The sequence below is a fragment of the Taudactylus pleione genome, unplaced genomic scaffold (genome assembly GCF_031769625.1).
Source record: "Taudactylus pleione unplaced genomic scaffold, aTauple2 ptg000611l, whole genome shotgun sequence".
NCBI classification, from domain to species: Eukaryota; Metazoa; Chordata; class Amphibia; order Anura; family Myobatrachidae; genus Taudactylus; species Taudactylus pleione.
The window spans coordinates 3,820,888-3,846,091 of record NW_028285013.1 but is presented as its reverse complement, the minus strand read 5'-3'; the positions used below and the strand labels follow the sequence as shown (position 1 = coordinate 3,846,091).

The window sequence follows — 25,204 nt, the reverse complement described above, 5'->3', positions numbered from 1 at the left end:
GTCTAGAAAGCAGATTAATTTAAGAGAGCTGCAAAGCCTTTCACCTGACGTGTGGGAGGATTGTTAGAGAGAGTCATGGTAAAGCAAACGTGTTACACTGGAAATGTCTCTGTATCATGGAGAGACTGACAGCCCTTCAGTAGATTGTCTTGTCCCCACCTTGAGCGTGCCCCGGAGGTATTGGTAAGCAAGAGCCATAGACAGGGCTCCAAAAAGTACACAATGTACTATTAATAATAATATAACACATTTACACATGGCGCGAGTTCATGAACCACTAACAAGCTGCCACTCACTTTATTTCTTCATAGAAAATGAGCAAAAAAAACAAAAAAAATATGAGATATGGTAAGAACTTACCTTTGTTATCTCTATTTCTACGAAGTCCATAGGGTTCCACAGGATACCTTGGGGTATAGGTGATGACGTCAGGCATCGGGCACCATAGAGTTAAAGTTTTCAGCCTCCCAGGATGCACTGGGGTCCCCCTCCTATACCCCGCCCCCGAGCCAAGGCTTCTCAGTTACGTACCAAGCCATAGGCCGGAGGAGGAGAAGGAAGAGAGAGAAAAAAGATCTGGACACACACAAGAATCACATTCTCACCAGAGGGAGACGGAAAAACCGGTGACCAGAGTAAAGCCCATCTGCAGCACAGGTGCGACAGGGCGGGAGTCCTGTGGAACCCTATGGACTTCGTAGAAATAGAGATAACAAAAGGTAAGTTCTTACCATATCTCATATTTTCTACATCAGGGTCCATAGGTTATCCACAGGATACCTTGGGGATGTCCCAAAGCAGTGTCCTTTAAGGGTGGGGACGCTCCTGTGCTGAAAGGAGAATTTGCCGCCCGAAGGAAGCATCCTGAGAGGCAAAGGTGTCAAACGCATAGTACCTCACAAAGGTTTAGACCGAGAACCATGTGGCAGCCTTGCAGATCTGGACTGCAGAGGCCCCACGTCGAGCAGCCCACGAAGGACCCACAGACCTAGTGGAATGAGCCCTCACAGAGGATGGAACCGGCAGGCCTTCATGAAGATAAGCTTCAGAAATTGCCATACAAATCCAACCTGCCAAAGTCTGCTTTGAAGCAGGCCAACCCTTTTTACGGAAGCCATAGAGGACAAACAAGGCGTCCGACTTCCTTAACGAAGAAGTGCAGTCAACATAAATCCTTAAGGCCCGCACAACGTCCAAAGTGGCCTCACCCACAGAAAGGTCAAGTGAGTTGAAAGCCGGCACAACGATGTCCTCGTTGATGTGGAAACTGGAAACAACTTTAGGAAGGAAACCAGGACGAGTGCGCAGCACCGCCATGTTCCTATGAAAAATCAGAAAAAGGGGGTCTACAAGAGAGAGCCCCTAAGTCAGAAACGCGTCTGGCCGAAGCAATGGCCAGAAGGAAAATTGTTTTAGCTGTCAGCCATTTAAGGTCCACTGAGCCCAGTGGTTCAAACGGCGGTCCCTGGAAAGCCCTCAGGACCACAGCTAAATCCCAAGGTGCCACCGGTGGAATAAAAGGTGGCTGAATTCGGAGAACACCTTGCATAAAGGTGCGCACATCAGGGATTGCAGCAATCCTACGATGGAACCAGACGGACAGGGCAGACACCTGCACCTTCAGAGACGCAAGGCGAAGCCCATGGTCCAATCCCGCCTGTAGGAAAGCAAACACCCTAGACAGACGGAACTCCCGAGGAGCATAACCTCTCGGCCGACACCACTGGAAGAAGGTATGCCACACACGATGGTATATCCTTGCAGAAGATTGTTTCCGAGCCCTTAGCATAGTTTGCACTACAGAGCTGGAAAACCCCCTAGACCTTAACATGGCCGTCTCAACAGCCACGCCGTCAAAGACAGCCAAGTCAGGTCCGGGTGAAGACAAGGACCCTGTGACAGTAGGTCCGGTCGTAACGGCAACCGCAGAGGAATGTCCACGGACAGCCCCTGGAGGTCTGAGAACCAGTGCCGCCGGGGCCACGCGGGAGCTATTAACAGGAGCGTCCCTCCTTCATGTTTGAATTTACGGATTACCCGTGGAAGAAGGGAAAACGGAGGAAATAGATAAGCAAACCGGAACGTCCACTGGACGGACAGAGCATCCACCAGAGACGCCTTTTCGTCTCTTTTGCGAGACCCGTGCACCGGCAACTTGTTGTTGTGCCGTGACGCCATGAAGTCGAACTCTGGAAGACCCCACCTGTCCACCAGAAGTTGAAAGATGTCCTGGTGCAGAGACCATTCCCCCAGATGAACGTCCTGGCGACTGAGAAAGTCCGCCTCCCAGTTTAGGACTCCCGGGATGAATACTGCTGATATGGCCGGGAGATTGCGCTCCGCCCAAACCAGGATTCGGGACACCTCTACGAGTGCCGCCCGACTTCGGGTTCCTCCTTGCCGATTTATGCAGGCCACGCTGGTGGCGTTGTCCGACTGGACCTGCACGGGCTGACCTAGGAGAACCCAATGTGCCTGCTGGAGAGCATTGAAAACCGCGCAGAGCTCCAAGATGTTTATTGGAACCTCTGTTTCCGCCTGAGTTCATCTGCCCTGGAACAAGTGTGGAACCGTTACTGCTCCCCAGCCCCGAAGGCTGGCGTCCGATGTCAACAGGACCCAATTCGTCACCCAGAATGGAAGACCCTTGTTGAGATGGGTCGTCTGCAACCACCAGGCTAGGGACAGGCGAACCTCCGGAGTGAGCACCATCGTCTGGGACTTCAGGCTCTGAGGCAGTCCATTCCGTTTAGACAGGATCAATTGCTGCAGAGGTCTGGAGTGAAACTGGGCATATTCCACCATGTCGAATACTGACACCATGGAGCCCAGTAACCTCATCGCCGAGTGGAGAGACACACGGCGACTCTGCAAACAACTGCGCACTCTCAACTGTAAGGCAGAGATCTTTTCCCCCGTCACAAAGATCCTTTGCTGTCTGGAGTCCAATAAGGCTCCGTGGTGTAGACGGGACCAGGGTGGAGTTCTGCCAGTTTATTAACCAGCCGTGCCGTTGCAGTACCGCAATCGTCAGGTCCGTGGCGTAGAAGGAGCTCTGGAGATCCTGCTACCAATAGAAGGTCGTCTAGGTACGGCAACATGCGGACTCCCTGCAGCCGCAGATAAGCCGCCATGACCGCCATAATCTTGGTGAACACACGCAGTGCTGTCGCCAGGCCAAAAGGTAACGCCCGGAACTGGTAGTGATCGTTGCGGATTGCAAACCTGAGGAACTGTTGATGGTGTAAAAGAATAGGGACATGCAGGTAAGCGTCCTGTATGTCCAACGACACCATGTAATCCCTAGGCTCCAGCGCCAGAATGATGGACCGTAGGGTCTCCATCTGAAACCTTGGCACCCGCAAGGACTTGTTGAGTGCTTTGAGGTTGAGGATCGGACGGTACGACCCATTGGGTTTCTGCACCAAAAACTGATTGGAATAGAAACCCTGGCCCCTCTGGGAGAATGGAACAGGCACTATAACTCCAGCCTGGAGCATAGTGTGCAAAACCTTCCGCAGTTGCGTGGCTTTGTTCCAGTCTGATGGAAGACCCGTGGTGAAGAATCGGGATGGGGGCCTGTGCCGAAAGGAGAGGGCATACCCGTGAGAAACCACCACGTGAACCCAATTGTCTGGCGTAGTCACCGACCAACACTGGGCGAACTGCAGCAGGCGGCCTCCCACTCTGGCATCCCCCAAAGGGAGGCCCGCCCGTCAGGCCGCAGGCTTGTCATCCGACTTAGGGACCGGACGTCTGGTACTCCAGGCCTGTTTCTGGGGCTTGGACGATTTTTTGGGGCCAGCCTGTCGGGGAAAAGACTGTGCTTTAGGCCTACCCTGGGCCCTGTAAGGCCGAAAGGACGACGTACCTGAACTGGAAGGAACTGCAGCATACGGGAGACAGGCAGATTTGGCTGCCGCCAGCGTGGCTACAATTTTGTCCAGATCCGGACCAAATAGGACTTCTCCATTAAAAGGAAAAGCTTCTAAGCCCTTTTTGGAATCAGCGTCCGCCTTCCAAGATCGCAACCATAAGGTGCGACAAGCAGCTACAGCTGCCGAAGAAATCGGAGAAGTTAGGGTACTGATATCCAAGGCCGCTTCATTGATGTAAGTGGCAGAGTCCCGGAGATTGCCTACCAACTCGGTCTGTTCAGCTGAACAGTCGGAGTCTAAAGACGCCTCCAAATTATCCGCCCAGTGCTCCATAGCTCTGGCTACCCAACAAATGGCCATAGCCGGCCTGGCTGCCCCCCCTGTGAGGGAGTAAACGGACTTTAGGCAGATCTCCACCTTACGATCCGTAGCATCCTTCAAGGTGGACATAGAGGGCATGGGCAACGTGGCACTTCGGACCAAGCGTGTCACATGAGAATCCACCTGTGGAGGGGATTCCCACTTTGAAAAATAATTGTCCGCAAACGGGTAAGCCACCGCCAAGCGTCTCTGAGGCTGATACCGTTTACCGGGTGTTTCCACGCCTCCTCTAAATGGTCTACTAACTGACCCGAAAGAGGAAAAACAGTGGCGTCACCCTTAATATCCTTAAAAAAGGCATATTTAGACTTGGACACCGGAGGATCTTCATCCTCAATCACTAAAGCTGTGCGGACAGCCCGAATAAGTCCAGGAATATAATCCTTGGACCTAGCGTCCGACTTTAGTACGGAGAGGTTCTTGGTCAGAAAGATCCAGAATCTCCCCATCATCAGACGTTCCGTCGTCATCCTCATAAGGAGCTGACAAAGACGCCAGCGGCCGCAACACAGACTCCCCTTGTAACACGTCTGACAAATGCTGTACAGAACTTGTCAGTGAATTAACCCACGCAGGCTCCTGAGAGACCTGGGGAGGAGAAATAGGGAGACTGTGGGGTACCATCAATTGTCTCGTGAAACCCTGCATGGGTGACGACACCACTGACTGCTGGGACAATCCCATCTGTGAAAACACAGGCTGCGGAGCTAACTGGCCCACTAGGGTTGTAAGCGCTTTGGCGAAACAAGCTCAGGGCGGTTCCTGTACCGAAGCCGTGACAGTAATAGGCCTCGCCAATAAATAACACTGTCGACATAGCCCCTCTGCGCTACCCCCCTCCGCTATAGGTACCTTGCACGTAGTACACATAAGATGGAGAGGAAAGTCACTCTCAGACATGATGGTAAGTATGTGACCCCTCTCACTAATACTTGTTAGTATAGTGGGAGAACCACCCTGCAATCACCGCACCGCAAGGGCTTTAGCAGAAGAAGAACAGGGACAGTGAAATGGCTGACAGTAGAAAGTGAAAGTACAGGCAGCAGAAGCTAGCATAAGTCACATACCATGCAAAGAAATTAATTCCTGCACTATCAGCGCTGATTCTCAACTACACAGACTGAGAGCCTGGTAGGACACAGCGCTGCATACACAGACCTGAACCAGCGGAGGAGAGGTATGCCGGGGGACCCAGACCGTGATGCCACCGATCTTCAGCGTCCAGCAGCGCTCACCATGCTTCCAGCAAAAGATGGCCACCGAGGAGCAGAGAGGAGTCCGGCCTGGGGGAGGAATGCTTCCACAGGGCCAGTCAGCAGAGCAGAGAGGGCTGTGTGCAGCGGGGGAGGCGCCGGCTGTGTTACAGGGAAGGCGCGCTCCCCTGGCATGCAATTAACCCCTGGGACGCCGCAGCGCTACTGCTCAGCCGCGGTCCACTGTCCCGGGGGTTAATTGCTCCACGCTGCAGCCAGTCCCCAGGGAGCCCCCTGCCTCGGGACTCTGGACCATGTTTTCAGCAGGGACCCACCGCGGGACCCCGCTGCTTACCTGCTGCCCCCTTGAATCCGGCCATGGTCCCAAACATCTAGGGTCACCGCTAGCTGTGACCCCAGATGCCTACCAGCATCCCCGGCTCAGTACCGGCGTTCTTAAACCGGCGGGGATGTAGGGAAGACAGCATGGACGTCAGTACTGACTGTCCATGCTGTACATCCAGATGAGCAGCCACAGCTGCTTGTGAAGAAAACTTCAGGGGCTAACCTTAGCCCCCCTCTAAACAGGTGCATCCGACCTCGGCCGGGCACCAAACGAAACGGAGATGCCTTGGCTCGGGGGCGGGGTATAGGAGTGGGACCCTAGTGCATCCTGGGAGGCTGAAAACTTTAACTCTATGGTACCCGATGCCTGACATCATCACCTATACCCCAAGGTATCCTGTGGATACCCTATGGACCCTGATGTAGAAATTGGTAAAACTTTTCTTCATGGATTGGATCGCAGACGTATCTTGGGGGAAGGGGGAGCTTTAATTAGTTCTTATATTTTTAAAGTTTTACAAACAGAATAGGTGTTTTTTATCATTATGTCACTAATCGGAATGTTGAGAGTCAAAAATTCAACATGCTCAAAATATCGACAGTAAATGGGACATTCATAATGTCAACAAGACAGGTCTAGGGTAAGGGTTTGGGCTCTTACACTAGAAAAACGCCATGTCGACATAATTTCTATGTTGACATCCTGGTGTTGACATTCCATAGCACGCTCCCAGAAGGTAGATGGCAATACCACAAGTGGTCTATTAGACATAAAAAAATATTAATTAAAAACTCTTTGTTAAGTTTCAGCCATTCAGCAGTCACAATCACTAGAGGACCGGTCACACGAGTATATACTACAGTATAAACAATTTATCAAGAAAGGAAGAGGGGCCTAATATGTCTTACCATCCCACCCTCTGATGTCTGTGTGTAACCAAACAATACTTAGAACTGACAATAAACATTTCATTACTGTAAAACATTTCAATCGTTTAATAACATGTGAAGGATATTGTGGGTATGTTCAAAAAAATATAACGTTTGTAACAAAAACATAAAAGATATATTATTTAGGCAGATTGCTAAATGAATACAAGTTCACACTAACGATGGACAAAATAAAACAAACTTAGGCCCTCATTCAGAGCCGTACGCTCTGAGCAGAGCGCACGCTCTGAATGAGGGCCGCCCTCCCTAAAAATGGAGCGTCCTCCTGGACGCTTGTATAGCTGTGGGTCACCACCCACAGCCTATACGAGCGTGCAGTTTGATTGCCGCTATGGTCGTGACCATCGCGACCATCGAAACTGCGAGCCGGAGCCTGCGGTTGAGGTTTTCAACCGCAAGCCCCGGAGTGATTTTGGCTCTATCAGAGCCAAAATCACTCCCACTGACATCACTAGTGATGTCAGTGGGCCGGCTTCTGACGGGAGGCGTTCCCGTGGGAACGCCCCTGGCACGCCCACCAAAGGGGGCGTGCTGTCAATCAACATCGACAGCACGCCCCCTTTGATCAGACAACGAGCGAACGAAAGTCCTTCGCTCGTCGCGTCTGGCGCATGCGCACGACGGAGCTCCTGCCGTCGTGTGCATGCGCAGAGCACAACATCGACCAACTTGCGAGCGGACAGCCACTTGCGAGTGGGTCTGAATCAGGCCCTTAAGTTTATATTCAACTCATACTTAATAAAGAGCTGTCATCAGGAGAGGGTACGTGGTTTTTAATGGTTTACTGAAAAGATGACTTTTCTAAAGGGGGGTATCCACTACCGGATCTGAAAACGACTGCACGATTACGACATTGTAATCGTGCAGTCGTTTGTCAGTCGTGTGATGAGCAGACGTTCAGTGCAGGGTCATCAACCATCTGGAAACATGCTCAACCTGACGATATCGTGAGGTTGGCCAGCATGTTGGAGAGATCATAGATGTCTAAACGACCAGCGGGCACGCGTATCGCTGGTCGTTTTAGACATTTTTGCAATAGATTTATGAACGATTTCCAAACGATTGAATGATAGTTAAATCGTTCAGAAAAATGGATACCCCCCTTAAATGTCCTATAATTCAATACGTTCCAGCCAACCATTCACCGACGAGCAGGACCACATTGAAGCATGCCAAATATACTATATATAATTTTTTTCTTTTTTTTTTTGCAGGCCCCACTTTACTAGCAGGGACAGGCTGTGGCGGTAATTCAGCCCTGGCATCCCTTACTGAGCGCAGGTGTGTACAGCAAAGGGGCGTGATGACTGGAGCATGGCCTGACAGCTGTCTCTTTGCATGCCAGCTGAGCAGACTGCCAGGAGGCAGAGCTGCTGGACCGACCCCCGTCATTCCATCTGCCCTACTGTCATTCACCAGATGGCCGGTCCATCATCCCTTTGCTAACTGGTCTAGAGCTGGTTAGCAGTACGGCAGGGAAAGGAAACACACGCTGCATGCCCCTCCCCCCGCTATAGTGATACCAGCAACCTGGCTGATAATACCTAGCAATGGTATTGGATATATTGGGGTAACACCAAGCTCTTTATCCTCCCGATTTTTCTAATACCACCCTAAGAAGTAGTGCTAGTACTCTACTTTTTTTCTTATTGTTATTTAGGCCTATTTCAACTTGATATTAACATGCTGCAATGCGGAGAGGTGTGGTTTAAGAAAAACTCTGACATCGAAGTCATGTTGGCAGCTCCAAATCGCGCACTCTTGAGGCTAAAGTCACAGAACAATGGCACACTGTATTATATTCCCTGTAAAGCAGATTGCCCTCTGGAATGCAGGGACACTCATTCCATTCTTTGCAGGTACTGTGATCCGTGAATGAATGCATTACTGAGCAAACTCACTGTGTTTCCTCTACCGTTTTTATATGTAACATGATCTGTTAGCTGGCTAATGCCCTCCCTCACAGTTAATAGGTAGCTAATGACCTTTTCCAGCGACTTAACAGCGCCCGATTCACTCGTATGTAACAATCTAACTATATAGACTACTGGTTATATTTTCCACATTGGCCTGTTTAGTTCTTTATCTCTGTTTAATCACTCGGATTCCGGCAGGCATGTTCTGTCCAGGACCATTGATTCAGCATCCATAAAAGCGAAAAGGAGGCAGACTGAGCACCAGAGATGGCGGCCTACGTTGAGCTTTGGGAAGGTTCTATCTGCTTACTTGACAATTCAAAGATCACAGTGTCGTTCCTAATAACTAATTAAAGCATTAGTTAATATTATTGCCCCCCTAATATACCTGAACACCGCCTGTCTGATAAGTAGCAGTTCTGGCCTATGGATGAGGATTAGGAAGGGGTGAGCGGGGAGGCAGGATATTGCAGGCACACAAATCAAGCTGAAGTAGTTAAAATGGTCTGGGAGGTGCCTGTGTCAGCATCCAGAGACTCACATTTCACCGGGCTGTGACCGAGGCTCCTAGTGACCACATTCCTCGTATCCAGGCTGCTAGAATTCCCGCAGTTTAAAAAGCGTAGCGACAGAGGAGGTTCAGGTCATTAGGAACTAAGGGGGGAGATGTATCAAGTGATGTAAAGAGCGGCTAGGAGGACAATTTGCCCATAGCAACCATACAGCTTCTAGCTAGCATTAATCAAGTACATTCTAAATAATGCTAGTAGATGATGGGTTGCTATGGGAACTCTTTAGAAGGCGTAATACATGTACACCCAAATAACATTTATTTCTATACAAACTGTGGAGGATTACTAGTTGTTTGCACAGAAACATGCAGTCGTGCGTAACCCCATTGGCGTAGGGTATCATCGCCAGGAAACCAGCCCACACAAATGCGGTTACGCAGAGCAATACGCAATTTGGGTGCATGGATCCTTATGACCAAAGCAAAGTTTAATGAGCGCCTGCAGTGTAGAACTGCAAACATCACAGGTGCGCTTGTTAGGTGGTGCAAGTACGCCCTGAGGACGACGACGGTTTGGCGGAGATAGCCGCTTATCCTGCCTAAGCAGAGGAGTACGCCCCGCGGGTGTAGCGTCTAAGCCGCCTCCTCCTCTCTGTGCATAATTAAGCAAGTTCTCAGCTGGAGTGGCTGTGGCAACATAGAAATTGAGAATCTAGGTGTTAAGAGCACAAAGTCGCGATGTGAGGCTCTAATGAAACAGGTGACTGAAGTTCATTCTTCAATATTGTTTCTCTAGAATCATTATATGCATTATGGGGCTCATGTAATATTGGGTATAAGGTATATGCACGTATATTTGTACTCTTAAGCCTCTGGATGTTTAGAAGCGGAAAGGAGAATGTAATGGGTGAGCAAGTTTTGTTCAAAGTAAGGGGAATGGAATTGGTATCCAGACTATAGACAGTCAATAGGTCGACAACGTCTAGGTAGACACCACGTTAGGCAGTCAATAGGTCGACAGGGACAAAAAAGGTTGACACTAAAGATTAACATGGAAGAAAATCAACAGGTACAAATGGTTGAAAAACAAATGCACTTACCCCGACGGTTAGGTACTTACCGGAGGGTTAGGGTTAGGCACTATAAGGGACGGTTAGGGTCAGGCACCTACCCTTACGGTTGGGGTTAGGCACCAGGAGGGAAGATTTGAGTTAGGCACCAAGGGGAGGGTTAGGGTGAAGATTAGGGTTAGTAAATGTAAAAAAATAAAAAATTATCGACCATTTGTGTGCAACAATTTTGTCGACCTTTTGACCATCGACCATATCAAACCTATCAACATTCCATGTCGATATTTAGTGTGTCGACCTTTTGTCCCTGTCGACCTATTGACTGTCTAACATGTGGTGTCTATCTAGACATTGTCTACCTTTTTACTGTCTAGCTTTTATAACATAACCAATGGAATTACCAGCAAGATCTGTCCCATGACCTTGCACGCTAATATTTCAGTTTTGCGTGATAGCTAAACAATAGAAATGGGAACCTCCCATGTAATTCAATAGCGGGAATCGCAAGTTAAATCATGGATTGTGCGAGCGGTGTGAAGTACATTTTTCACAGCACTTTGAGATGTGAAATGATGCGCCCACCGCACAGTGTTCACCACAGTAAGCGGCCATGAGGAAAGAACAGCGGTTCTGTGTGGTTTGCTCTAATGCCCGTTATAAGGGCGTAGTGCCGGAAGCATGGTTTTTAGTGGTTTTATTTCTTATACATGTGTAGATTTCTATCGCCTCTTTCTGCTTGCAATGTCTGCAGCATGCTGAGGAATATCAGCGAGCATGCAGCAGAGTGGTGTGTGAGCGTAGTGAGCAGGGAATGGGAATGAGGATGGTCACTAGTACCTCGCAGGGCATTGTAGGGTCTTGCAGGGAAACGTTCTGCTTCATACCTGGATGTAAATCAGCATAGTCTCTCTGCACTCTCCTTGACAATCACTCAAATATCCAAAAACATGACCTGTTGGGGGGTACCTGAGGACTGGAGTTGGCATGACCTATTGAGGGGCGTGGGGGGGAGGGGGAAGGCAAGATCTCCTGGCCTCATTTGGACATCTGCGATGGCCGGCTTGCGTGACACCATTATCATTCAACCAGCCAAGGATGATCCCATGTTGCATCGATGGACGCAGCTCGGATCTTTAATGCATGCAGGAGACATGACACCGCCTGCTGCATTAACATAAGGGCAAGGACGGAATTGCTAAGCTGCCTGCGTGCCGCATGGCAATTCCACCCAGTCCTGAATCACCCCCAAAGTTGTAGATCATTCGACTGTTGCAGTCCTGAGTAAGCCTATGGTCCCGCATGCATGGCCGTGGGAAGAGAGATACCGGAGCCATGTATCCTGCATACGTGTTCGTAAGGTGCAGACAGCGGCATGCCCTGAAAAGGTTGCAATAAGCCTGCATTTTTACCACCACTCCGTTACCTCCCCCAATCACTGTCGGCCTGTGAATTACACTACAAATAAAAAGTTGCAGCGTGCGACTACGGCAAACTAGGTCAATCTATGGTACTTCCATGCATGCGCAGATGATTGCTTAACTGCGAAAATATCGGCATAGCGTAAATCTGTGTATAAGGCCCAAAGTGTGCACCAAATATATATCTAGCATCCTCATGCACTAATACGCTCCCTGGCTTTACACTTTCTTCCTCATAAATCATACACTTTCTTCTTCACATACCTGTCTCCTCAGTCCCACCCCCGCCTCCTCAGTCCCACCCCCGCCTCCTCAGTCCTACCCCGCCGCCTCCTCAGTCCCACCCCCGCCTCCTCAGTCCTACCCCGCCGCCTCCTCAGTCCCACCCCCGCCCCCCCTCAGTCCATCCCACCCCCGCATCCTCAGTCCCACCGCCGCCGCATCCTCAGTCCCACCGCCGCCGCATCCTCAGTCCCACCGCCGCCGCCTCCTCAGTCCCACCGCCGCCGCCTCCTCAGTCCCACCGCCGCCGCCTCCTCAGTCCCACCGCCGCCGCCTCCTCAGTCCCACCGCCGCCGCCTCCTCAGTCCCACCGCCGCCGCCTCCTCAGTCCCACCGCCGCCGCCTCCTCAGTCCCACCGCCGCCGCCTCCTCAGTCCCACCCCCGCCCCCCCTCAGTCCCACCCCGCCACCTCCTCAGTCCATCCCACCCCCGCATCCTAAGTCCCACCGCCGCCGCATCCTCAGTCCCACCGCCGCCGCATCCTCAGTCCCACCGCCGCCGCATCCTCAGTCCCACCGCCGCCGCATCCTCAGTCCGTCCCACCCAGCCTCCTCAGTCCCACCACCGCCGCATCCTCAGTCACCCCACCGCCGCCTCCTCAGTCCTTTCCCTTGTCTTCTATTTTCCTCCTCTTTGGAAGAAGTCCATACATTTTATTTTTTACGTTTTATAAGTCATTACAAAACTCTGTTATACTCGATAATCTGGGTCGCTGTGCGCCATGTCCTGTGTCACGCTGTGCGCCATGTCCTGTGTCACGCTGTGCGCCATGTCCTGTGTCACGCTGTGCGCCATGTCCTGTGTCACGCTGTGCGCCATGTCCTGTGTCACGCTGTGCGCCATGTCCTGTGTCACGCTGTGCGCCATGTCCTGTGTCACGCTGTGCGCCATGTCCTGTGTCACGCTGTGCGCCATGTCCTGTGTCACGCTGTGCGCCATGTCCTGTGTCACGCTGTGCGCCATGTCCTGTGTCACGCTGTGCGCCATGTCCTGAGTCACGCTGTGCGCCATGTCCTGAGTCACGCTGTGCGCCATGTCCTGAGTCACGCTGTGCGCCATGTCCTGAGTCACGCTGTGCGCCATGTCCTGAGTCACGCTGTGCGCCATGTCCTGAGTCACGCTGTGCGCCATGTCCTGAGTCACGCTGTGCGCCATGTCCTGAGTCACGCTGTGCGCCATGTCCTGAGTCACGCTGTGCGCCATGTCCTGAGTCACGCTGTGCGCCATGTCCTGAGTCACGCTGTGCGCCATGTCCTGTGTCAGGCTGTGCGCCATGTTCTGTTTTGCCCTTGATGCCATCAATAAACAGATTTGAGGGGGGAAAAAAAAAAAAAAAACATGTTGCATAATGGGGCAGCACAGATGGTGTAATGGTTAGCGTTACTGCCTCACAGCACTGAGCGGAGTTTGTATATTCTCCCTGTGCTTGCGTGGGTTTCCTCCCACATTCCAAAAATATACTGGTAGGTTAATTAGCTCCCAACAAAAATTAACCCTAGTGTGTATGTGTGTGTGCATGTGATAGGGAACATAGATTGTAAGCTCCACTGGGGCAGGGACTGATGTGAATGGACAAATATTCTCTGTAAAGCGCTGCGGAATATGTGTGCCCTATATAAATAACCGATAATACTAATAATAATAATAATAATAATAATGTATAAATGTTATGTGTTTTGACCCTTTTCAGACATTTTAACATAGATGAACTACAATTCACATTACAGTAATATAGTTCCCTTGTAGTGAAAGTTTAATGATACTTAAAAAAAAAAAAATAAATAAACTAATAAAGACAAATTGAGAACATGGACAGGATATATGGTCTCCCTGACATAAACCTCTCTACATAAACTCAACAGACCTCGGTGCTGATGTAGGCAAACTACAGAACATTCTACTAGTTAAGAAAATGATGACCTTTGATTTATACTTTAGCAGTATATTCTGCAGTATTTTCCTAATGGAAACACACACCATGATAAATCGAGAGAGCAAAAGAGATGTTGAGATGTTGGCTTGTAAAGCAAAGAATAAATGATGAGAAGGACGGATTGCTATCAGAGATTAAGCTGCACAATTACCTACTGCTATAGGTTTTACTGGGTATGCTATTGATAGATCTACAGTAAAAAGGTCGACAAGGTCTAGGTAGACACCAGATGTTAGACAGTCAATAGGTCGACAGGGACAAAAGGTTGACACACTAAAGGTCGACATGTAAGAAGGTCGACAGACGGTTAGGCACTTATCGGAGGGTTAGGGGTAGGCACTAGAAGGAACGGTTAGGGTCAGGCACCAGGAGGGAGCGTTAGGCACTAAGGGGAGGGTTAGGGTGAAAATTAGGGTTAGAAAAAAAAAAAAAAACAACACATGTATCGACCATTTTTGTGTCTACCTTTTTCATGTCGACCTTTTGACCCATTCGAACATTTGTACCCACCGACCATCTTACCTGTCGACCTTTAGCGTGTAGACTTTTTGTCCCCGTTGACCTATTGACTAACATCTGGTGTCTACCTAGACATTATCGACCTTTTTACTGTAGATCTATTAATCCGAAACAGTTTTACTAATGTGCTCAACCCGTACAAAGCAACCCCAGGCCTCGTCCATTCTTCTGACAGCCCTGTCCAAGACTGCATTTCATGGCTATTGACTGGTCCATCCGCTCACACATACATCAGGGAGCTACATCATAATTGCCAATGAGGGCCCCATTCTCTTACAATTACTGAAGACATACGTCAGAATGTTTCTAAGGTGTCCAAAGATTTTTTAATGGAGAACATTCTGTAAGCAACAAAGTACAAATGTGGTTACCAGCTCTATGCTCTACAACAGTGCCTGCACAGCACACTGTGCACCCCCTTCACAGGCTGCATGTCCACCAGGGTTATAAAGGATGACATCTTACCTGTGCAAGTACTATGAAGCCTATGTTAGTACATAGCACAAGCAGCAAACACAGAAAGTAATGTCACGTCAGTGGTCATACCTGAAACATTTTTCTAATGCTAGTAACTAATAAATATCTAACCTGTAAAGAATTCTGCAGCAGCATATACAAGTAGGCCGCTTCATGCTCCAGCCCTCCGATGGACATCACAACCAGGCGAGGCACAGTACAGAGGACAGCGTACACTCTTCTGCACTTACACAGCGGACCTGTGGAGAACACAGAGAACAGACGCGTTTATGCAAACTCGTACTTTAATGACATGAAAATACAAGCGATTTCTAAAAGCCCATTGCAGGGTGAAAGCAGCAGCCCTGACAGGGTAAAGTCAGTGTAGTAACGGGCTCACCTCTATTTGTGGCCCTCATTATAAAGCAGATCACACAGATACTATCAGAAACACAGACATTACCAGGGAGAGAAATTGCCTGTGTTATTATATATCACACATGGTCTTTTTAGGAGATCCCCTCAGAGATCTCATACAAACAGCTGTTGGCTCCACCTACCTACTAAAAGCCTGTCCTGTTTACGGCCAGCCAGATACCACCTGGGTGAGGTGGTCCTTGCTGGCACATTGAACAGAGAACAAGCATTAAAACCATATAAAAAGGAATTTCTAGTCGGCACAGGATTTTACCTCAACATTTTAACCCTCGGGAAGCTATGATGCCGCATCCTGCAGAAGGGCACCAAGAATGTCCAGCAAGTTGTTGGCTGACAACTAAGACGACTGTACCACGCTCTACCACGGTATTGCCATCTGTTGTAGGTCTCTCAGTCACTACGAATGGTCAGTTTTGTCTAATACTGGTGCCAGGGCATTACGTAACGTCAGTTGTAAAGTGCAGGTGCTGGCAGCATTATGGAGAGCTAATATTCCTCCTGAGCTGTCAAATTTAGGAACAGATGCCATTGTCACCTTATCTGACAGGACACTACGGCTCCATACTAGTTAGGGCTATATTTAGCATGCAGAAGTTCGGAGATGAATGAAAACAGTTGCAGTGTTTTCTCTGAACTTTTTCTCCATGTTGTGTAAATTTGGAATATGGAGAGAGAAATATTTCCACCTTAGCGGAAAGACTCTGCAGTAAGTCAGGGCTGATACGACGCGATGTTATGGTGAGCTGAGGAGGATCAGAGGACTGAAAGATGAGAGGAGAGGTGGGGGAATGTGATTAAGCAGCAGGCTGGGCACAATCTCACATTGGTCATAACTTGCTTGTTTATGTCTCAATAAACTGCAAGCATCACTAATGGGATCAAAGGGAAATGCACTATTCCAGGTGTTCTCAAACTCGGATCTCAGGACCCCACACAGTTCACATTTTCCAGGTCACCCAGCAGGTGCACAGGTGTACTCATTACTCACTGACCCATTTTAAAAAAAATCCAGAGGTGGAGCTAATTATTTCACTTGTGACTGTGAGGAGACTTGGAAAACATGCACTGTTTGGGGTCCTGAGAACAGAGTTTGAGAATCTGTGCACTATTCTATCACATCTCCTATAGTTCCAGAGCTAGCCAAATATATTTACCCCGTTATTTAATTTATACATGTCAGAATTGTGTAATCTCACACCCGGTCATACAGCTTAGTCTGGAAGAGAGAAGAGCTGAAGGTGAGGAGAAATGTTGAGGGTCTGGGTGATGGTCACACAATCTGTGGCCTGAGAGAAATGTTGGGGGTCTAGGTGATAGTCACACATTACGTGGCTGAGGAGAAATGTTGGGGGTCTGGGTGATGGTCACACATTCTGTGGTTGAAGAGAAATGTTGGGGTCTGGGTGATGGTCACACATTCTGTGGCCTGATAGAAATGTTGGGGGTCTAGGTGATAGTCACACATTACGTGGCTGAGGAGAAATGTTGGGTGTCTGGGTGATGGTAACATTCTGTGGTTAAAGAGAGATGTTGGGAGTCTGTGTGATGGTCATTCTCTGGCCTGAGAGAAATGTTGGGGGTCTAGGTGATGGTCACACATTATGTGGCGGAGAAGAAATGTTGGGTGTCTGGGTGATGGTAACACATTATGTGGCTGAGGAGAAATGTCGGGGGTCTGGGTGATGGTCACATGCTGTGGGTGAGGAGAAATGTTGGGGGTCTGGGTGATGGTCACACGTTCTGTTGGGGGTCTGGGTGATGGTCACATGTTCTGATCCTTGATACAAATGAAGAATGCGCAGGTGTCAGGTACAATGTGTGACTGGATCTTGTGTGACAAATTTACAGAGGGTGGAAAGTGGGTGTATTTTATTTACAATTATTTTTAACATGAAGAGGAGCATATGAGTGACAGGGAAGACACAAACTAGACTGTCTGCACCCTCCCACAGACATGTAATACCTGGTGACAACACATGTACACCAGAAATAGAATACAGTATGTTATATCATTTAATTAACACGTAATTTACCTCTGCGTTGAATTACGAATACTGACTGTGAGCGGCAGTGTGATGCTTATAATATCTGGTACTTGGAAATAGTTCTATTTGTGTCAAAAGATAATTGAATGAACATTGTATAATCTTGTATCTCATCATGTAATAAACTAAATAGAACACACAAAAGTCCAGGAATGATGATGTTCGTCCATGTAAGATGACGTTTAGCCTCTTTCTGAGTTCCGTTTTTTTGGAGGGAAAAATCCGAACTCAACGTGCAAACTTGAACCTATCCGAGCCTGCACATCCCTAATTCAGAGTAACTGGCTGAGTCATACGCAGACGCAGCCTGAGCACTCACTGCGTACAGAAAGTTTAGCAATTTCTGAGTAAGGTCTGACCCTGTGTAATTGTGCGTGAGGCTCCGATGTTACAGATGTTTTCGCAGACTTGCAAAATATTACGGATGTGAGAAAGGGGAAATGGGTGCCTTTATGTTGGCCTGCGATGGCGTTGTGCTTGCAAACATTAGTATATTTTCGCAGTGGGCAGCTGCGATGCCAATAGCGATCCTTAGTGAATCAGGCCCTATGTTTGATGTAGAGGTGGGTCTGACACCACAATCTCCCTGTAGCAGTATGACTGGAACCTCAGCACAAAGCACTGCGAAACTAGGAATCCTGCTTATCCAACATGTAATTCCCTGCGGTCAATTCAATTCAAATATCCGATCATAGCCGCGGTGCTGAGCTGCACACATATCAGCCAGCAACAATACATCTATGGGGTGCGAGGGAAAACTTGTAATGTGCCATCCCAGAGCCATGAATGGAGCCCCCCTTCCACCTGTGTCACAGGCGGGTCATACATCTACGGCCTCAATTCCTCGTTCTGACTATCAAAAATGCCTCTCCGCGGACTCGATCGGCGATCCGTTTGCGGATCGGGGAAAAACAGTATGTTAAAAATCCTGACTCGCTGATTCCGATAATTTTTTGGACGGGATCGGTGAATCTAGAATTTCCAACATATTGAATTTCCCAAACTCCACAGCAGAACATGGGAATTAGGGCAATACATCGCAGAAAGTAGAAATAAACTTTTTAAGAGGATTTGCCACCAAAAAAAACCTGTGGGAAGCGCGTAGTGAAGCGACTGTATCACAGTGTTATTTAAAGTTGGATTTACCATCCTGTCCACTTGGAACCTGCCTTGCAATATACAATCCAAACCACGTCTGGAAACGGATGGGCTGTAAAACCCGACCTGACAAACAGGTTGGGTTTTACCGGGAGTCAGTTCAGCCTCCCTGCGGTGTGAGATAGCCGCCTGGAGCTATGAACAGGCACCAAAGTATCAAACAAATTGCCGTGCGCGTGAGTGATGCTACTTCAGTACATACTGGCCTCAGGTACTACAGTGCCTAACAAATAAAATCACTGCCGTGGCTTCACTGGGGGACCCCTCAGGTGAAGGGAATCACTGCTCAGGGTACATCGACTCTCCCCCCCCCCCCCCCCCCCCCCGTTACAGCACACATATTTCTTCAATAATACACCATCAAATTAATAGTGCACATTCATGGTCTGTCCCATATTAACAGGAATGCCTGTGTGACACTAATTGCGGGTATCAATGGATCCTCTTTCTGAGATGCATTGAATCGGAGATTACTGGGTTGACTGAGTAACAGAATTTTGGTACTTACCAATAAATCCCTTTCTCCGATTCCATAGGGGCCACTGGAGAGCATAGACAGTGGGGGTATAGACGGTGCTAAGTGGAGCTGTGGCACGTTAAATTTTGTAATAAGTGTGACTAGCTCCTCCCCCTCTATACCCCCGTCCAAGCTCCAGTCTTAGCAAACTGTGCCCGAGGGGAGCTGAGAAAAAACAAAAAAGAGGAGGAGGCGAAGAAAGTACACAGAACATATGAAAAGGATGAAAAAACAGTAACACAACCATAGACACCAAACCATTCTCTAACAGTCATAACATAAAATGACCCCAACCCTGGCAGGAAGGAACAGCGCAGGGAGGGTGTCCAGTGTCCCCTATGGAATCGGAGAAAGGGGTTTATCGGTAAGTACCAAAATAGTGTTTTGTCCTTCATCCACTAGGGGACACTGGAGAGCATAGACAGCGGGAACGTCCCAGGGCTCCCATTATGGGCGGAAGAGCGCTGAGAACCCTACAAAACAGGCCGGCCATACTGCGCTGCAGAGGCCGCAACATGTCAAATCTATAAAACGATATGCCGTCTATAAAACGATATGCCTATCTATAAATCTATAAAACGATATGCCGGCCAAACTAAGTGGCCGCTCGGCAAAGAGAATCCATGGAAACCCTGCGAGCAGCCGCTCATGAGGAACCCATGGAGCGAGTGGAATGCGCTGTAATAGAAGGCGGAGGTTCCCTAGATGTGGCCATATACACCTGTCTGATTGTCAGACGAATACAGCGTTCCAGCGACGGTTTGGAAGTTGGCCAACAGGACAAGCAGCATCGGGTGTAGTAGGTATTACAGCCAGACGCATGGCCGGCGGTTCAAATCCCGACAGCGACAGCCCGGCAAGGGTGAAAATCCAGATCGTCCCTAAGGTAAGTATCGCTAACCTAATTCTACACCCTAACCCTCCCTTAGGGGTGCCTAACCCTAACCTCCCAAGTGCCTAACCCTAATCGCCTCTCTAAGTGTCTAAACATAACCCCCTTCCCCGCTGCCTAGACCTAAGTCCCCCCGGGGGGGGATGCCTAACCCCAACCTCCCCACAGGGGTGCCCAACCCTAACCCCCCCTTCCCCTAGCCTAAACCCAACCCTCCCCAGGGGGGGGGGGGGGTGCCTAGCGCTACGTCCACCCGGGAGCCCTAAACCTGATCCTCCCCCCCCCCCCACGCGGCTTCCCGCACCCAGCTTACCTTCGTTCGGTATGCCGGTTAATGACAGGCGTCGAGTTTCCGACACCTGTCATTAGTACCACACCGGGATTAGAAAGTCTGAAAGCCGGCGGTCGGCATTTAGACCGTCGGCTTCCAAACTACATCCCCGCAGCATCATACCAAAAATACAGTGTCCGTTGTATGTCTGGCTGCAGTCTTTTCCACATAAAAAAAACTAAGAATCTTAACATCTAAGCATTTAGACGAAGGTGAATCTTGTGGAAAAGCCGGTACCACAAAAGGCTGGTTGATGTGGAAAGCCGAAACCACCTTTGGAAGAAAGTCCATTCTAGCCTGGAGTTCCGCTCTATCCTCGTGAAATACCAAGTAAGGAGGACAACAGGATAGAGCTTCTAATTCCGACCCCCTCCTGGCAGAGGCCAGTGCAAGAAGAAGTGTTACCTTCCACGTAAGGTATTTTAACTCCACCGACTCCAAAGGATCAAACAGAGGAGACTGTAAGAAGGAAAGTAGGTGGCTGTAACCGAATCACACCTTGTACAAAAATCTGTACCTGCGGTATCAAGGCCAGCTTCTTCTGGAAGAAAATAGTTAGTGCTGAAATTTAAACTGTAAGAGAATTCAACCGCAGAACGGCTGAGAAACCCGCTTGCAGAAAAATCTGGCTAGGTTGAATTACATAGGAGACCTTCTACGTTCACACCCTGAAACATAAGTCTTGCAAATATGTTTAGAAGTAACTTTCTTCCAAGCTCTAAGCATAGTAGGGATTACCCTGGATGGGATTCCTTTACATCTTAAGATGGCCCTTTCAACAGCCACACCATCAAACGAAGCCACTTTAAGTCTGGACAGACTAAAGGACACTGTAGTAAGAAATCTTCTCTTAGAGGCAGAGGCCACGGATCATCGATCCGCAGAAGTAGAAGATTGGAATACCAGGCTCTGCAAGGCCAATCCAGAACTACCAATAGAACCCTGGTCTTCTCCCTTTTGCGCGTTGTAGAATCCAAGGGAGAGGAGGAAACGGAGGGAACAGATAGACAAATTGGAACTGCCACGGCGTTTATAGTGCGTTCACTGCGTCTCTCGTCCGAGAGCAGTAGAGAGGCAGTTGATGATTTTGTCTGGATGTCATGAGGTCGACCTGTGGAAGACCCCACCGTTGGACCAGCTGTTGAAAAACTTGCGTATGTAGTGCCCATTCCGCTGGATGCACGTCCTGCCGGCTGATGTAGTCTGCCTCACGGTACTCTACTCCTGGAATGAAGATTGCTGAGAGTGCCTTGGCGAAATGTTCCACCCAGGTTAGAATTCGGCTTACCTTTCCATAGCCGCATGACTTCTGGTGCCGCCTTGTCTGTATATGTATGCCACTGTTGTGGTGTTATTGGACTGGACCCTGACTGCTTGGTCCTGCAACAGGTGACCTGCTCTGAACAGCGTAGAACATTGCCTGCAATTCCAATATAATTCTCGGTAGAGTCGCATTCTGTGATGTCCAGTGGCCTTGGAAGTGATGTTCCTGAATCACAGTCCCCCATCCTCTCAAACTCGCATCCACCTGGCATTGTCTATGCCACAGAACCCTACGTGCTGAAATCGCCAGAGCTGAAGTCCTGGATGCGATATTGCCAACGTCCTTGAACGCCTCCACCCAGGTAAGTCGCGGCTTCACCTATATGCTCTACTAACGGAATAAGCTCCTCCGCCGGCAGCTGTTCCTTCAGCCAATTGTTTTGCCCAAAGCTCAATAGCTTTGTTAGTCCAGCAGTTTACAATTGTGGGACGCAGTGTCACCTCTGCAGCTGTGTAAATGGAATTGAGAGCATCCAATCTCCTGTAGGGGGAGTTTCACAAGATTTCCTGCTATCTGCTGGAAAAGGATAATAACCGCCGGGACTTCTGAATTTCTAGCTCTTCCGATACTGGAAAAGCAACAGCCTGTCTCTTCCTGTAGTCAGGGACCCCAGGCGAACTGCAAGCAGTTGCGAGTGGGTCCCTGCCGGCAGTCACCCACGGAGCAGACAGGCAGTGGCAGATGCTGCCTGTCTGACCTCAGCTTCAGCGCAGCAGCGCTACTGATAGAAAGCCTAACAGCCCAGAGCATCTGGTATACACGACCAGCTCCACTCGGGCACAAGCTAAAACTGGGGCTTGGAGGGGGAGGAGCTAGTCACACTTATTAAAAATTTTAAACTGCCACAGCTTCTCTTAGCACCGTCTATACCCTCACTGTCTATGCTCTCCAGTGTCCCTTAGAGGATGAAGGAGAAATAAGGATTGATAAGCGCTGCTCCTCCCCTTAGTGTAAGGACAGATGAGCCCTGCCACCAAGGACTGATGAGACATGCCCCCCGCCCCCTTCCATAGTATAAGGAAGATGAGCCCTCCCCTCAGTATAAGAACAGATGAGCCCTCCTTAGTATAAGGACTGAGATGCCATGTCCCCCTTAGTATAGTAAATGATGAGCCGTGCCCCTCTTCATACAAGGAATGATGACACCACTCCTGATTGGCAGCCCATTTCTGACTCCGATAGGCAAGACAGCTGAGTGCATGTGGTGTGAGCCCTCTCACAACCGCCTCTTGTAACCTAGCAGGATTTCCAGCGGTTTGCTAAATTGAGTTACTTGTATTTATACCATTTAAAATGTTAAAATTAGGACAGCGGTATTTCAACAGCTTGACCTTCAGTAAATGTCCCCGAGGCATGTACATTATAATGACCAATGGTGGGATACTTGCTCTGCCTGACAAGCACCGATGCCCTGCTCAGACAGGACTAGTAACACATCCAGCTTTGAAAATCAATCACTTTGCCCCTCTTAAAGTTCCCGCCAATCGCAACAGTTCCTAACCGAAACAATTGTCTATTACATTTGTCAGCACCTGCCAATACAGCCCTGCTGCGGGCATCTTACCATTCCTGCACACAAAGAGCAGCTATTGTAAACACACAGTAATACCTGTAATGATGCCATGCTGGCGAGGTTGTCCCAGGTCAAGTACACAAACTATTGTAATGAATCTGCTATTGTCACCCAGGAACTGGCTTTGTGCTCAGAGTGCTGAGCTGCCCGTTAGACAGCTGGGGCGTAAGGGACATCAGAGGCTAATATATGGGTACAATGCAAAAGAAAAACTGGGGCTTAACCTACCAAATAGATCATTATTTGCTATATTATGACTGTAGCCTTCAATGCCAATGTGGGAATTATACATCCCCCACTAGCCAACAAAGAAAAAAAAAACAAGCAGTTCAAGGCGCTGTCAAGTTAAAAATATTTAATTAGCCTATATTAACCAATTAGTTGGCATAAAATAACATACCAAAAGTACAATAAAACATAATCACATAAAAAGGTCAGGCCATTTACCAAGAGATTAATATAGGTTATATGCACAGAAAAGGCTACTTATTGCTAAATCCACACAGCACAACTGATGCCGCGCATCCACTTGCCGACTGTGAAACGAGAACACGATTACGATATTGTAATCGTGCAGTCGTTTCACAGTCTATGATGTGCCTACACTCAGTCGTTCAGTGTAGGCACAAACAATCATTCCCGAACATGCTCAACCTGACGTTTTCGTTAGGTTGACCAGTATGTTCGGGCTATGATAGATGTCAATAACTACCACCGCATCGCTGGTCGTTTTTGACTTTAAACTTCCCGATTTGCGGACGATTAACAAGCGTTTGAACGATAACGATGTCGATATTGTTCAATCGGCCTGTTTAAACGCGTAGTGGATACGCACCTTTAGAATACTCTCTAGTGACTTGTAAAAGGAATGGTGATTATTTATACCCAGTCTCTGAAAAAATGTATCGCTTTGGTTTCCAATAGTATCCTGTTATTGTAATAAAGTTCAGAAAATGGCATTCAGTCCTTTCAACAAGATACAATGTATAGCCAAATAAAGAAACACAAATGTCCGCTGTGTTTTTTTTAGCAATAATAATATGGTATCTTTTTGTGCAGCCACAAAAAATTATTTACAGGAAGAAAAAATGGTTTGTTCAATCCTTCCAGTAAACTACACTGTATATCCAAATAAAACACAAATCTCTCTCTTGATATATGTAGCAGTCTCCGGTCACCAGCAATATGGTACTTTGGGGGTCATTCAGACCCGGTCGTTAGCGCCGATGCGCTCGGACCGGGTCGATGGCCCCCCACAGAGCATGCGCACGACGGCGCCGTTGTGCGCATGCGTGAGACCCGCTACGACAGACAGCGCCGGTCGTAGCGGGTCTCGATCCAAAGGGGGCGAGCTGTCGATGTTGATTGACAGCTCGCCCCGTTTGGAAGGCGGGCCGGGGGGGGGGTGGCAGCCCACTGGGGGGGGGGGGGGGAGGCCCCACTGACATCACTAGTGATGTCAGTGGAGAGCTTCTGGCTCAGAAGCTCTCCGGGGCTTACGACAAGTGAGACCCTACCCTAGGGTCTCGTCGTAAGCCCCGATGGTCTCTGACCATCACGACCATCACCTGAGCGGTCGTTAGAGCTGTGGGTGTAAACCCACAGCCTAACGACCGCAACAGAGGCGGGCGGTCAGGATGCAAGTGGCCGCCCAGTTTCTGAGCGACCGCTTGCATCCTCCGTCCGCCTCTGAATGAGGTCCTTTGTGTGTAGCCACCGACAATTGCAGGAGGGGGAGGGTTATAAGCTGGTCTTATTGCCTGCTATAACCAACAGCAGCATATGTAATAAACATCGCTTTCTATGTATTCAACTCCGGACAATATACAATGCTAGCCGGACCGAGTGTATATGGGATAAGCACATTTCAAGCATATGCCACCATCTGATCCTTATCAAGAAAACCAACCGCCCCCTTTGCAAGGTCACACAGGAGTAGCCTCAGCTCAAATCCTCATCATGTAATGGCCACTGATCTCATGGCCTCTAAGTAATTATTATAATTTACTTTTATTTATAGGGCGCCACAAGGTGCCCACAGCGCCGTGCAGTGATAACATTTTTTAAATAGT

General features: G+C 48.9%; 1 protein-coding gene across 2 annotated transcripts in view; it reads right to left on the bottom strand.

Moving 5' to 3' along the window:
* Positions 1-25,204, bottom strand: part of ST3GAL5 (ST3 beta-galactoside alpha-2,3-sialyltransferase 5) — a 123,567-nt gene that overhangs the window by 54,173 nt on the left and 44,190 nt on the right. For both annotated transcript variants that reach the window (XM_088454284.1, XM_088454285.1), the window contains exon 2: positions 14,987-15,114. In XM_088454284.1, coding sequence (XP_088310410.1) covers positions 14,987-15,030 — 44 coding nt within the window. In that variant the 5' untranslated portion in view covers positions 15,031-15,114. The remainder of the gene's footprint in view (positions 1-14,986; positions 15,115-25,204) is intronic.